Below are 12,906 nucleotides of genomic sequence, written 5' to 3' on the forward strand. Positions count from 1 at the left end.
CGGATGAGAGGATGCATAGGAAGAGAAAATAATTTCTTTCTGTGCATCCTCTTCACCGTCGATGAAAGATAGGCAACGCATATGCAATTGCGTATGTCTATGGGCAACGGTCACTTCGCTATTTCAGCGATTTCAGGTGACCGCTCGCTCGTTTGCCACCTTATGATATAAAAAAAAACTTCATATTAGAGATATATGTCGAAATGGACCTCAAATAAGAGATTCTTCATTCACAAGTGACAATAAAGTGTATTTACTTCTTATAAGTCGTATAGCAGTGGTGGTGACCTGCACCATGTACTTGTTATTGCCGAGGTTGCCGGCGAACACAGTGGGCGCGCCCGTCATGAACCCTGAGTTGTCCACCTCGTTGATCTCTTGACCAGTTTGTAGGATCTATTGTATAAAACATTGCGTCATCAACTGTATCTCCATACATCTCCATACGCTTATTTTCTTTTACTCAATCTATCCATACTTTCTTTGGTTTTCCTCTACATTTTAAACATAACTTGTTATAGACAAATAAAATCCATTCATTCTATTTATTCCATCTAAAGATACATGCAAATTAATTTGAGCTTTTAACAATTAAGTCAAGACTTAATTTTACGCTTGTTCTTAATAAACAAAACGTGCAGTGTAACCTTGTTTTAATAGTAAGGTACATTATGTACATCATCATCATCAGGTCACTATACGTCCCCACCGAGGGGCTCGGAGCATACCCTAAGTTAAGGGTGATTAGGCCATAGTCAATCACGCTGACCAAGTGCGGGTTGGTTGACTTCACACATATCTTTGATTTTCTTCTTAGATATGTGCAGGTTGCATCACGATATTTTCCATCACCGTAAGTACGTCGGATAAATGTACATATGTAAATCGGAAATGGAAAAACATATTGGTACATGGCGGGATTCGAACCCAGAACCTGCAGATTGCAAGTCAAGTGCTTGACCACTGAGCCACCGACGCTCCCATGTACATAGGTATATGAATTACAAATTATAAATATAATTTGACAAGTAATGTAACACTCACCATACTTGAGTCTTCTTGTGTAAGTATTAAATATGCATGTGAACCTTCAGTATCTCTTGCCTCGCGACCCTCACTCTCTCCTATCACTGTCCACATGTCGATACATCCTGACGGAAATACATATAGATAATATAACTCTCAACTCACAAGTTAGTGCCTATATTAGTTTATATATTGACTTATATTGGACCATATTGTTGCTTATAAGTTCACATGAACTTATAAGTTCACATTAACTTATAAGTTCACATTAACTTATAAGTTCACATTAACTTATAAGTTCATGTGAACTTATGTGGTGTGATATAAGTTCACACGGTCTTATACGGTGGGTTATAAGTTAATACAGATTTATATATTGGGTTATAAGTTGACATGGACTTATGCTGTGGGTAACAACTTTACACGAACTTATTTGGATAAGAAACTGAGTTATTGCGATGGCTTATAGTAGCTTAAGCCAATGCTTAAGTCACTACTTGTAATTACGTGTACATTGGTTTACAGTGAGTGATGGTGTGTGATATCGTGTGTTGCTCACCAGGCAGATGGAACGCGGTGACCAGCTGCGGTCGCACAGAGCGCTGCAGCACGGAGAGCGCGCCGTTCTTGCCGCGGCCGCTGCACGCCACCAGCTCCAGCTCCGTACCCTCACGTCTCTCTTCTTCCCCCACCAGCTGAGGCTCGCCCATTGATATGTCCCCGATAGGACAGATGTTTAACAGAGAGTCGCATACCTATAAATCAAAGATACGGTCTAAATCAAAAACAAGACTTAAAGGAGACAATATTTTTATGCCGAAGCCATATGCGAAAGTTTAAATGCATGAATGGATGGATGGATGTTTGTAAGAAGGTATATATATATATTTTTATATCATAAGGTGGCAAACGAGCGAGCTGCCACCTGAAATCGCTGAATTAGCGGAGTGACCGTTGCCCATAGACATACGCAATTGCATATGCGTTGCCTACCTTTAATCGACGAAGGAGAGGATGAATGGAAAGAAAATATTTTCCCTTCCCGTGCATCCTCTCATCCGGAAAGTCCGTTTCCACTTCCCATCCTTTCCCTGTAAGAAAAACGGTGGGAAGAGAAAGAGGACTAAATTAAGCCTCCGGGACGCACACTCATCAGACGAAACGCGGAATAGCTTCCACTTGACGCGTGTCTTCTGTGTGGTGTCAAGTACGGATGCATGGATCTGAATGAAATTTGTTACAGATGTAGAATACTAACTGCATGAACACATTGACTACTATGTTTATTTTAATTTCCTTGCAGACGAAGTACTATAATAAGATTGGGACATTATATAATATTACCTCAAACACATAACTGGTAAGTTGAGTTGACGTCCGTATATCAGATCCATATACTTCTAATTCATCTTTATCACTAATCTCTATAACATTAGTGGGTAGGCAGTCGCTGATTGTATCTAGACGTCGTTTCTTAGCTGCTGGATCCTGGACCTCCTTTTGTCCTGCTTCTTTGTTGGTTGTTGTTGTGTTTGTTACGTTTGTTGTTGTAGGTGTATCTTTATCTGTAAATAATATGGTCCTTCAAGCAGGATATAAAGTACATTTACGGCAAAATTTTCTATACTGAATAACTTTGGACAGAGATTTTAAACCATTAACACGGTGAAAAGTAATTGGTAAAATTTAATGATAAATAGCTCTAGTATTAACAGCATTAATTTTGGTCATTTACAGAGTCCATCTTACTAATATTATTCCGCGCGGACAGAGTCGCGGTCGACGGCTAGTATGTACAAGGTACTCACCAGTTTCAGTCATCGTGAGATCAACAGTGGCCTCCAGAGGTTTGTCGACAGAGAACAACATTCTATTCTCCCTCTCTGTCACTCGCAACAGCAACGAATTACCCAATCGAGAACCGAGGAAGAGAAAGTCTTCCTCTATCACACACATCTGACAAACGACAAGTACATAAGTACATCATTGATGTAATTAAAAACCATTTTACAACCATGAGAATCAAACTGTAGAATATGACTCCAGGATTTAAGGAATCCTGTTTCTGGAAGCTACACTTGGTGCCATGAAGACTTACACATGAGGTGAGCACGGACGCCGCAGCCCTGTCGAGATGGAAGCTCCTGACGCTGCGCACGGAGTCCGACAGCAGCGTCAGGACGTACAGCTGACCGCCGCGCAGCGCCAGCGCCAGCCGGGACTCCCCCAGCGCGGCCACCCTCGCCCCGTCCAGTGTTATACACACGCCTTCTTGTATTCCTGCGACAAAATACATCATTATAGCACATCAAAACTGAACTTGTCGTTAGCTTAAATAGAAATTATAAGTCATTTTGGACTTCTGGTCCTTCGAGCCGGATATAAAATTTTATTCAACTCTGAGGGCGGTTATTAACTTTTTATCTTATTTTATATTCAATATTTTAATTATTTTATATTAGGCGATTCGTTGCTCGTTTGCCCTCTTCTCCTATAAAAAAAATTACGTTAGTCCCTACTGTCATTTGGTAACTTAAGTATACGAATACTTACTTAGCGGGAAGTTAGTTGTATGAGTAGCAATACTATTCAGAGAGACGCCGTAAGGTGGCACCGACTGGTTTAAATAAATCAATGAATTCACAGCCAAGATCAAACAACCACCTGTAAACAAGTTTATTTTTTTTCTATTCCGAAGGAAATGGAAAAGTATGTTTTAGTAACGCCAGCTCTATTACTTTTACCTATTTCAATTTGTCTTCATCTAAATCTTGAAAGTAACCTTTTCTTCAATACTCATCATCATCAGCTCACTATACGTCCCCACCGAGGGGCTCGGAGCCTAAGCTAAGTTAAAGGTGATTAGGCCATAGTCAACCACACTGTCCAAGTGCGGGTTGGTTGACTACACACATATCTTTGAATTACTTTGAACACATTGGTACATGGCGGGATTCGAACCCAAGACATGCAGATTGCAAGTCAAGTGCTTGACCACTGAGCCACCGATGCTCCTCCTTTCTTCAATACTACATGTACTAATATTATAAATGTGAATTTTTGGATGCATAGATGTATGAATAGATATTTGTTAGAAGATATCTCCGGAAAGGCTCAACATATCTTGCTGAAATTTGCCATAGATGTAGAACATAGTCTGGAAGAACACACAGGCTACTAATTTCGATCTTTAATCCCCACGTGGACGGAGTCACGGGCGTCAGGTAATGCATAGTAGTATTCTTACCAAGTGGTTTCTGTACCGGAATAGCTTGTATACAATCAAAGGGCAATCCCGCTGTTGCCCAAATGACCGGATGCACTCGGGCAGACATGTTCAGACTGACACCGGCCATGCAACATGTGTCACTGCGCACTGCTGTACGACTATTAGGAAATACTTCAATTTATCATCATCATCAGCTCACTATAAGTCCCCAAAGAGACACTCGGAGCCTACCCTAAGTTAGTGACTAGGATATAGTCAACCTGGCACAGTGCGAGTTGACTTCACACATATCTATGAATTTCTTCTCAGATATGTGCAGCAACAAATGTTTTACACATTACTACATGGCGGGATTTGAACCCAGAGACATGCAGATTACAACTCAAGTATTTTAACCACTGAGCCACCGACGTATCTATTGCCTGTCCATTTAATAAAGGTCAGTGTGTTTAACTCTTAATGAACATTAAATTACTCAGTTAGTAGGATTAAGAGAAATCAGAAGCTAAATATCAAATATATAGACTCACCCTGGAAATGTTCTTACTGGTTCATATAATAACAATAATGTAGGTTCATAATATCCATAAAGAAACTGAATGTCTAGAATATTGTCTATCTTTTCATCTAAATCTTTAAGCACTATAACATAAGAGGCTAGAGTTGGTGACTTTGTTATTTGTTGATTTGGTTGCTGGAACAAAACAATATCATGTTAAGTATAGTCTCCGGAATGGCTAGACGGAAATCACTGAATTTTTTTTTAAATAAAATATTAGAAGTTTTTTTACAAATTTACTAATATTTCTGTTACCATTCCAACTAAGCTTTACGCTTGTCCTAGGATATACTACTATAGTCGAATGACGGGATTCGAACCCCCGACCTCATAATCGGAATTCCGTACCCTTAATCATTAGGCTATTGACGCTTTTCAAGATTTAGATTTGGGCATAGATGTAGAACGCATAGGCTACTAATTGAGTTTTTATACTGCCATATATAAGATATCTTGTAGCCTACTTACAATAATGTTGTTCTTTTTTAGTGTCTCAATTGACATCATCAGCTACCAAAGCTAGCTAGCTTCATTTGTCAAAGAATACCGGAGCCAGCCTACCTTGATTGTCTTTTGCTTACTAATGTTTTAAACTGGACATTGGGGTCCATTATTAATTAATAGAAGAAGAAGACTTACAGTAACTACTTACATTCTTTTTACTATCAACAAAAGGTTTAGCTTCCAAAGGATCACCCTCTTCTGATGTAATATCTTTTCTGAACGGCAACACGGCTAACTTCTTGCCGTACAATAACATCACAGCACAACGGAATTCAGGGTCCACTCGTATCCATGGAATATGTGGATGAGTTGTCCATCCACCCTGTAATTTAATAAAGAGTGTATTGAGACAGATATTAAATAACCCTTTTTTACTACATATGATACATACACCAAAAATTTTGTTTTTTAAATTTTTGTATGTCTGTTCGAGCTAATCTCTAAAATGGCTGAACCAATTTTGATGATATTTTTATTGGCAGGTAGCTAATGTAATAAGGATTACTTTAGGTTATATTTACTGTAGAAAAATCTTTAATTTTAGAAAAATAAAGTACTGTTGTCCCGGCGGCCTAATTTAGTTCTCTTTCCCTTCCCACCCTTTTTCTTACAAGGAAAGGATGGGAAGTGGAAGTGGACTCCCCGGATGAGAGGATGCATGGAAAGGGAAAATATTTTCTTTCTGTGCATCCTCTCCTCCGTCGATTAAAGGTAGGCAACGCATATGAAACTGCGTATGTCTATGGGCAACAGTCACTTCGCTATTTCAGTGATTTCAGGTGTACGCTCGCTCGTTTGCCACCTTATGATATAAAAAAATTAAGAAGAAATTACCTTCATGTCATCCTCTTCAAAGTAATGCATACTTAGAGTAACTAAATTATTAATCTGTGGATCATATTGAACTATTGAAAGCTTGGCTTCTTTGAATGACAGCAGAAGTAGATCCCTTCCAGCACTTGCACATTTCACTGACGCAATGGACATTACGTTGCCCCACAATGTGTATGTTGCGAGACATTCCAATTTCATCTTTGGCGGTATTGGCTGACCCGCTAGAAATAAAACAAAGGATCATAGATTTTTTTCAAATAAATTAAGTAGCAGATAAGTAGAACTACTGTATTTAAGGACTTGTTGGCTACTTACCCGCATTAACTTCCTTCGTATGTCCTTCGGGCATCAGCCGAAAGACTTTGATAATATTAGCACCGGCGGTTACCAAACAGCTCTCATCGTTATTGAAGAAGCAACAGCTAATTGCATGCTCAATCCCCGTAGCGGGATGAGTTTGCCGACAAATCGAAAACATTTTTACGAACCACAACAAGCTTTTTGTAGGTTAAACCACTAAGTTACTTTATATTTAAGATACTTTAACTTATCTACAAAGACATAACATAGTAACGCAAAGAATTTTTTACAGTAAGGCTATTGTTATATGTTTCATAGAAATTTAATTTAAAACAATCATTCAACTTTGAAATTGTTGTAACAGCTTCTGTTTGGCAATACAAATTATATGACATTTATGTCAAGACTGGTCAAGACTGACAATCACACAACATTACTGAATACAGATTAAAGAAAAACAAATGTCACTTTTTTACAAGAAAAAAGGTCTAAGATAAAAAAACTCAAACCCGCGAGTTTTTGCAACTAACGCAGATATTGCTTCCAGATATTAAATAAATACATTTAGAACCAATCCGTTGACACAAATTAATCTAGGTATATACTGTTAAACATAACTTTCCATAGTATGCAATCCATCCACTGGTTTCTCCATTGAGCAATCAACTTTTCTAAACATTTCACGTACTTAATATTCATTTCCTCTTCCTAATGTACGTTTAATTCATAACTTTTCCATATATTTATTATTAACTTCATATTACCATACCAAACATAAAAACCAATCCTCATAAAATCATGTTATGATTGTTGAGAATGTATGTGTCTGTGTATAAGACCAACATTGGTTGGTAGCTATTGCATAAAATCGGTAGATCTTGAAAAGAAAAGGCATAGGTTAAAATACAAAATAATACAAACCATGGCAATTAAAAAATACTTTATTTTGTAAATAAAAATGATATTTCATATGATTCAACATTCACAACGTCATAATAAAATTCGTGAACATTTTATACTAAGCATTATCATTTGTTATAGACGCACTATAAAGATTTTAAATAACTTCATTTTTTAGTTGAAAAAAAAATAAGTGGTCCTTTCATAACAATACACCATTTTCTGCAGACCTTAAATATCTGTACCAATTTGAGAGAACAGCATTTTTTTATATTTTACTACGTACTTATACTTTTATTAGTCATGAACTTCAACTCTTTTAGGACATATTAGGATACTATTCGATATTTCTGTTTTTTTTTCAAAGACAATTAGTGGGATGGCTATATTGACAGGTCACAGATGATGTGATGCTGAAAACTCACAATCATGATTAAATGTAATAAAGTAGTTCTAATTAAAATTTTAAATAAGACTCTTACGAAAATTTTATGAGTGAAATTATATTTTTATTGACCATAGACATAAAAAATAATTTTTTGTCTATTGTCTTCCAAAAATTGGATATGTTTGTATTGCTTAAATGTAATTTGTACATATTTCAAATTAGTGTTTGCAAGATAATATAGGAACTAATTATTTTAGAAATAAAATATTTACAAACCAATAATTTTTGTCATAAGGAATGTTTAGGAATTCAAATAAGGGATGTTATTTTTGACACAACGGCATTAATCTAAATAATTATTACAATCAAATTCTACTACTAGAATACAAACTAGAAAATCAGTACTAAAACAACTAAATAAATTCAAAAATCACACCCCACAATCAAAGTCATACCGCATTTCATTTAACAAAGAAATAAAATATTTATTCAAAAACCTATACATTTCAGTCTTCACCCATTACCAAATGTTCCCACTAATTGCCACTCCACTCAGCCGACCTGCACATATCAGCGAGAAGTTCATCAAATTCAAGAACTGAACTCTCGTATAACTCCAAATCCTTGGATAAATCCTCACCACCTATTTCCAATTCCTTAACATCTATATCCTTGCTGACTTGCTGTTGTTCTTCTGTCAATTTCAAATGTGGTGCATTGAAAAAATCTTTGTAAAACTCTGCCAATTCACGTATCGGATGATTATCAGCGAAAGGAAAATGAAGTAATTTCAATGGAGGTTCATTTTCACCACGGAACCCTGAAAACTTCTTCGGTGGTAACTCCAATGATGTTGGACTCTTTGACATAATCGTGAGATCCAAATCCTGAGTACTCTTTGATTCCATCGCTTTGTCTTTGATTGGTGTTTTTGGTCTTGGATATTTTTTGAACTTTGGCATTGGAATTTTTTCAAAAAACTCATTAACCGCTTTCTGTATAATCACTTCGTCGGCGAATGCAGCTAAACGTAATGGTTTGTTCAAATCCACTGGTCTGGAAGGTTTTACGTCTTTCTCTTTAATTATTTTAGTCTTTTTAGACTCAAAGATAACATGTTTCGGACTCAACTCAAAGTGGTCACTCTTTAAAAGCAATGTTTTACTTTTTTCCGATCTATTTGGTGATATTGAGAAGTTTGTACGATATGATACCGTAAAACATAATCCCCCTAAAGGTGTCTTTAACATTCCCGCTTGGATTTTCTTAACAGAGTCCCCCAATGCTTTGAGTTTTGGTTCACCGTTATAAACTCTGTAGAATATAGTAAAAGATTCGGTACGTTGTTTTCTTGACAAGTGATACGCTGGTGTTATTCTACTTATCGTAATAACCGACTTCAGTAGAATGCCCATTCTAAAATACACCGTATTCATTGCCTTTAAGGATGTATCAAATTGTGCTTCATCTAATTCCAAAGTCCACAACTCTAAAACCATTTCATCACCATCTTCCGTTTGCACTGATATTTCAACATGGAGTTGTGACCTTATAGTTTCTAATATCTTATCCGATGGCAATGCATTCTTTGTCGCCTGATTGACTTCAGGTGAATCCGGTATTTGTAGATTGAACCAATCGGAGTCTGTTGTCCTCGGTTTACTGTTGGCTTCTATTTTGACACCTTTTCTCGATTCTACTACAATTTGTACACCTTTGTACGCAAGGAATTTGGCAAACTTCGTGAATTCGTTCTTATCACTTATATTTGAGAAGGCCGCGTCAGGCGCCATGGCTATACTATTTTTATTTTCGTCTATCTACGTTTTACTGTCTACAAAATTCTATTCCTCTTCAGCGATACAGTTTTCCACAAGGTTCCTTAGATTGGGATTCTCCATAGCGGCAGCAATCCTCTCTTTGTCATTGATTTGTTTGTTGACTGAAACAAGAAGACATACATACAGATTATTCCATATTTAACACACATTAGAAATAACACAATAAATATTATATCAGAAAAAATATTTTAAAGAATTGTAATTTATATGTATTAAAAGAAATAAATGAATGTTTAAAATTCTGAATAGCTGCAACTTTTTTGTTGAGTTTGTTATTATTGCAGGTTTTTTTTTATATCAGTAGGTGGCAAACGAGCGAGCGGCCACCTGAAATCGCTGAAATAGCGAAGTGACCATATACTTGATATACGTAATAAAAAATTAAGAAATATCGGTTCTAAAATTAGTTCTTAGTTGAATATATATAAGCTATTTTAACTGTCTTTAGTCAAAATCATCATTTATTTGGGGCATATTTATTTTTGACGATATATCATTTTAAAGTTTGCTCATTGTAGTCATGTGATTTCATAATATTATTTTATATCTTAAGTAGATAATAAAGTTCAGTTTCACTGATACCGCTGATATTAGGTTTCCACTGCCAAAATATTTAAAAACATTATTATCACTCTCATATTAAAAAAAAAAAAGGAGATAGCAACATGTTTCTGGAACAACTGTTGGGTCAGCGGATATTTGTAGTAAAAAAAGTTTTATAAACATGCTTATTATTAAATAGAGTTTACTTGCGACTTCGTCAGGGCGAAATTAAAAAAAAACATGCTTTTTTTAGCACACATTAGCTACCATCCATTAAAAGACAAAAACGCAGATTTGCAGACAGACAGACAGATCATCATCATCAACCTGCCCTTATCCCTATCGAGGGTCGGCACAGTATGTATCCTCCATACATCTCTACCAGCAGTCATACTTTTTTTGGTCTTCCCCTACCCTTGTAGCGATCCACATAGAATCTCATTACTTTTTTGCTTATATCATCATCATCCCTCCTTATAACATGTCCAAACCACGCTAATCTTTTACTCCTCAATTTCTGAATCACTGACGCTACTTACAAACTTCCTCTAATATACACATTTTTAACTTTATCCTTTCTTGTCACACCACACATCCATCTTAGCATATGCATTTCAGCTACATGCAATTTTCTTTCATCCTGAACCACAGATAATAACTGGATTTTCATTATATTTGATTGTGATAACAGCATGGTAATTACATCATGATTGTGAATTACGATATTTTTTATCTGTGCTATAAACAGACACTCAAGTAGATGAATAAATTATCATCATTTAAAAAGAATCCATAAAATCACATGAAATAAGAAGTTCATCAACAAAATAAAGAAATTATAAACACATATTATTTTTCCTATATAATATCAAATGTCAATATCCTTTTTATTTGCATTTAATTTAATTAACAATTAAGATATGAACAAATTTGCATATTACGTTTGTGTAATCTATTTTGTTTGTGTAATCTAATTGTAACTTTATTTACAGAAGCTTTATTATATTAATTACAATAATAATAAACATCATAATTTTATTCAATTATTTATATGTTATTATGCAATCCTATTAATCATATAAAAGTGAAAGTTAACATAGTCTGAAAGAATGCATAATACTAAACATTTTTTTAATTTCTCACTGATAAATTTGCAGGCTAAAGCTAGTTAAAGCTACTAACAAAACAAATAAAATAAAACTGAATTAAAGTCAAAACTTGGGTCTACAAAAGAAAATATATTTTAACAACTATCAAGATTATTTTGGAGTTTAAAAAATAAGCTTGAATAGGAATAGCTACCTATATATATATATATATATATAATGTGATGTACGATTATTATTCTATCATTAGTTCCAAGACTTGCTATTGCAGATATATAATAGCAAATGACCTAACTACTTATGACCTCAATATTTACAAATAAATAGAAACCAAACACAGCATATATAAAGTAAAATGCATACTCTGTTTTTAGATAAAACCTATTACATCAACAACATTAATGAACTGTCCGCGCAGAATTAAATAAAAAACGTAATAAGTAGTTTATGTGTTCTTCCAGATTATACTCTATGCCAATTTCATCAAGAGCCTTAAATCTTGGTTTGGACCTTTAAACAAACATTCACCCATCCATCCATATTTACAATATTAGTGAGATTTATAAACATTTTTCATAAAATGGAATGTAAAAAGAAAGTTATTTGTTGCAAATAAATGAACTTATTTTCTAAATAAGACCTTAACTCACAGTTATAACCAAAAGGGGTAGGCAGAGACCATATAGCTCAGTTTGGCTCAGTTGTGACAGACCTTTTGTTTCTTCTACATTCATATAAGTACTTTTATATGTACCTATTGGTTTCAGATAATTAAACCAAGTAATTCTGGTAAATTTTGACTAAATTTCCGGTAAAAAATATTAGACTTAATCGAAATGAATGGTGTTACATCTTATGTTTGTTAATAATGATTAAAAACCTTAGTTTTAATTTAAATATTGAAATTATATCTGAAATGTTTACATTTTGAAAAGTTTATAGAATTTTTTGTAATCTGATAAACCACAAGTGTATTAAACATTCATTTATCTGATAAAATATAACAAAACCTTTGTTATTCAAGGAATTGTCCATTTTCCTTGTTACCAAGGTCTAACAAATATTACCTTAAGGTACTTTAAGTACATGGAAAGAACTAGAAAGAAAATGTAGTTTTACTCACTCTCATCTTCAGTAGTATGGGCTCCTTTTTTGATGAAAACATCAAGTTTCACAGGGTGATGTAAAGAACGGAGTATTTTGATCCTTATGCAAAGTCCAATCAATGTTGCTAGCGAACAGTGGGGCACGGTGGGATTATATTCCACTCGAAGAACAGGTACTTTATCCGCTGTAGGCTCCTTGACGAAGATTCCTTCTTCGTAAACAACTTTCAAGTCCTCCAATGTACTTGGCTTCTCCGGGTCTCGTATTGTCCTCAAAAAGTCTAAAACACCACAACACTCGTTAGAAATCACAGTAAATCCATTCAAAACCACACAAAATAATAAACTGACCATAAATCGTCTCTCTCAACTCATCGTCGTCTTTGTAGCCGAGCTCTTGTAAAGTTGCACTTTTGTCCATATAAGCTGGCTTGGCTAACTCCACGGAAGAATTCTGAGTGTTGTTTAATGACAATTTAGAAAAGAATGATAACATATCGTTTAATAATGGCTATGAGATTGTTTTGTAACTCTGTTCAGTTCACAAAGCCAGAGGACATGTTTGTTCAT

The 12,906-nt window shown here is 35.1% G+C and overlaps 3 protein-coding genes across 3 annotated transcripts in view; all 3 read right to left on the bottom strand.

The window, feature by feature from the left end:
• Nucleotides 1-6,830, bottom strand: part of CPSF1 (cleavage and polyadenylation specificity factor subunit 1) — a gene marked incomplete at its 3' end in the record, with an annotated part of 21,497 nt that extends 14,667 nt beyond the window's left edge. The window contains exons 1-12 of the mRNA XM_013313172.1: nt 6,468-6,830; nt 6,153-6,373; nt 5,467-5,640; nt 4,786-4,949; nt 4,274-4,413; nt 3,580-3,690; nt 3,125-3,306; nt 2,835-2,982; nt 2,371-2,591; nt 1,586-1,781; nt 1,045-1,151; nt 258-396 (exon numbers count right to left, since the gene is read on the bottom strand). Of these exons, the coding sequence (XP_013168626.1) occupies nt 258-396; nt 1,045-1,151; nt 1,586-1,781; nt 2,371-2,591; nt 2,835-2,982; nt 3,125-3,306; nt 3,580-3,690; nt 4,274-4,413; nt 4,786-4,949; nt 5,467-5,640; nt 6,153-6,373; nt 6,468-6,630 (1,966 nt within the window). The remainder of the gene's footprint in view (nt 1-257; nt 397-1,044; nt 1,152-1,585; nt 1,782-2,370; nt 2,592-2,834; nt 2,983-3,124; nt 3,307-3,579; nt 3,691-4,273; nt 4,414-4,785; nt 4,950-5,466; nt 5,641-6,152; nt 6,374-6,467) is intronic.
• A 988-nt stretch (nt 6,831-7,818) lies between these two features.
• On the bottom strand, nt 7,819-9,554 carry LOC106118686 (autophagy-related protein 13 homolog). Its single transcript, XM_013313403.1, has one exon. The coding sequence runs from the start codon at nt 9,531-9,533 to the stop codon at nt 8,277-8,279; it is 1,257 nt and encodes a 418-aa protein (XP_013168857.1). The 5' UTR covers nt 9,534-9,554; the 3' UTR covers nt 7,819-8,276.
• A 6-nt stretch (nt 9,555-9,560) lies between these two features.
• Nucleotides 9,561-12,906, bottom strand: galla-1 (cytosolic iron-sulfur assembly component galla-1). The gene is made up of 3 exons (XM_013313404.1): nt 12,688-12,906; nt 12,354-12,617; nt 9,561-9,682 (listed from the first exon to the last, which is right to left on the bottom strand). Exons 1-3 carry the CDS (start codon nt 12,830-12,832, stop codon nt 9,585-9,587), a joined length of 507 nt encoding a protein of 168 aa, XP_013168858.1. The 5' UTR covers nt 12,833-12,906; the 3' UTR covers nt 9,561-9,584.

Source organism: Papilio xuthus, unplaced genomic scaffold (genome assembly GCF_000836235.2).
Source record: "Papilio xuthus unplaced genomic scaffold, Pxut_1.1 DF827570.1, whole genome shotgun sequence".
NCBI classification, from domain to species: domain Eukaryota; kingdom Metazoa; phylum Arthropoda; class Insecta; order Lepidoptera; family Papilionidae; genus Papilio; species Papilio xuthus.

Excerpts from the sequence above, each read along its gene's own strand:
- LOC106118686 (XM_013313403.1), bottom strand. The coding sequence starts at position 9,533 with ATGGCGCCTGACGCGGCCTTCTCAAATATAAGTGATAAGAACGAATTC.
- galla-1 (XM_013313404.1), bottom strand. The coding sequence starts at position 12,832 with ATGTTATCATTCTTTTCTAAATTGTCATTAAACAACACTCAGAATTCT. Across the intron at positions 12,618-12,687 it reads GTTGAGAGAGACGATTTATG|ACTTTTTGAGGACAATACGA; the intron begins GTCAGTTTATTA and ends GTGGTGTTTTAG. Across the intron at positions 9,683-12,353 it reads CCATACTACTGAAGATGAGA|TCAACAAACAAATCAATGAC; the intron begins GTGAGTAAAACT and ends TTCTTGTTTCAG.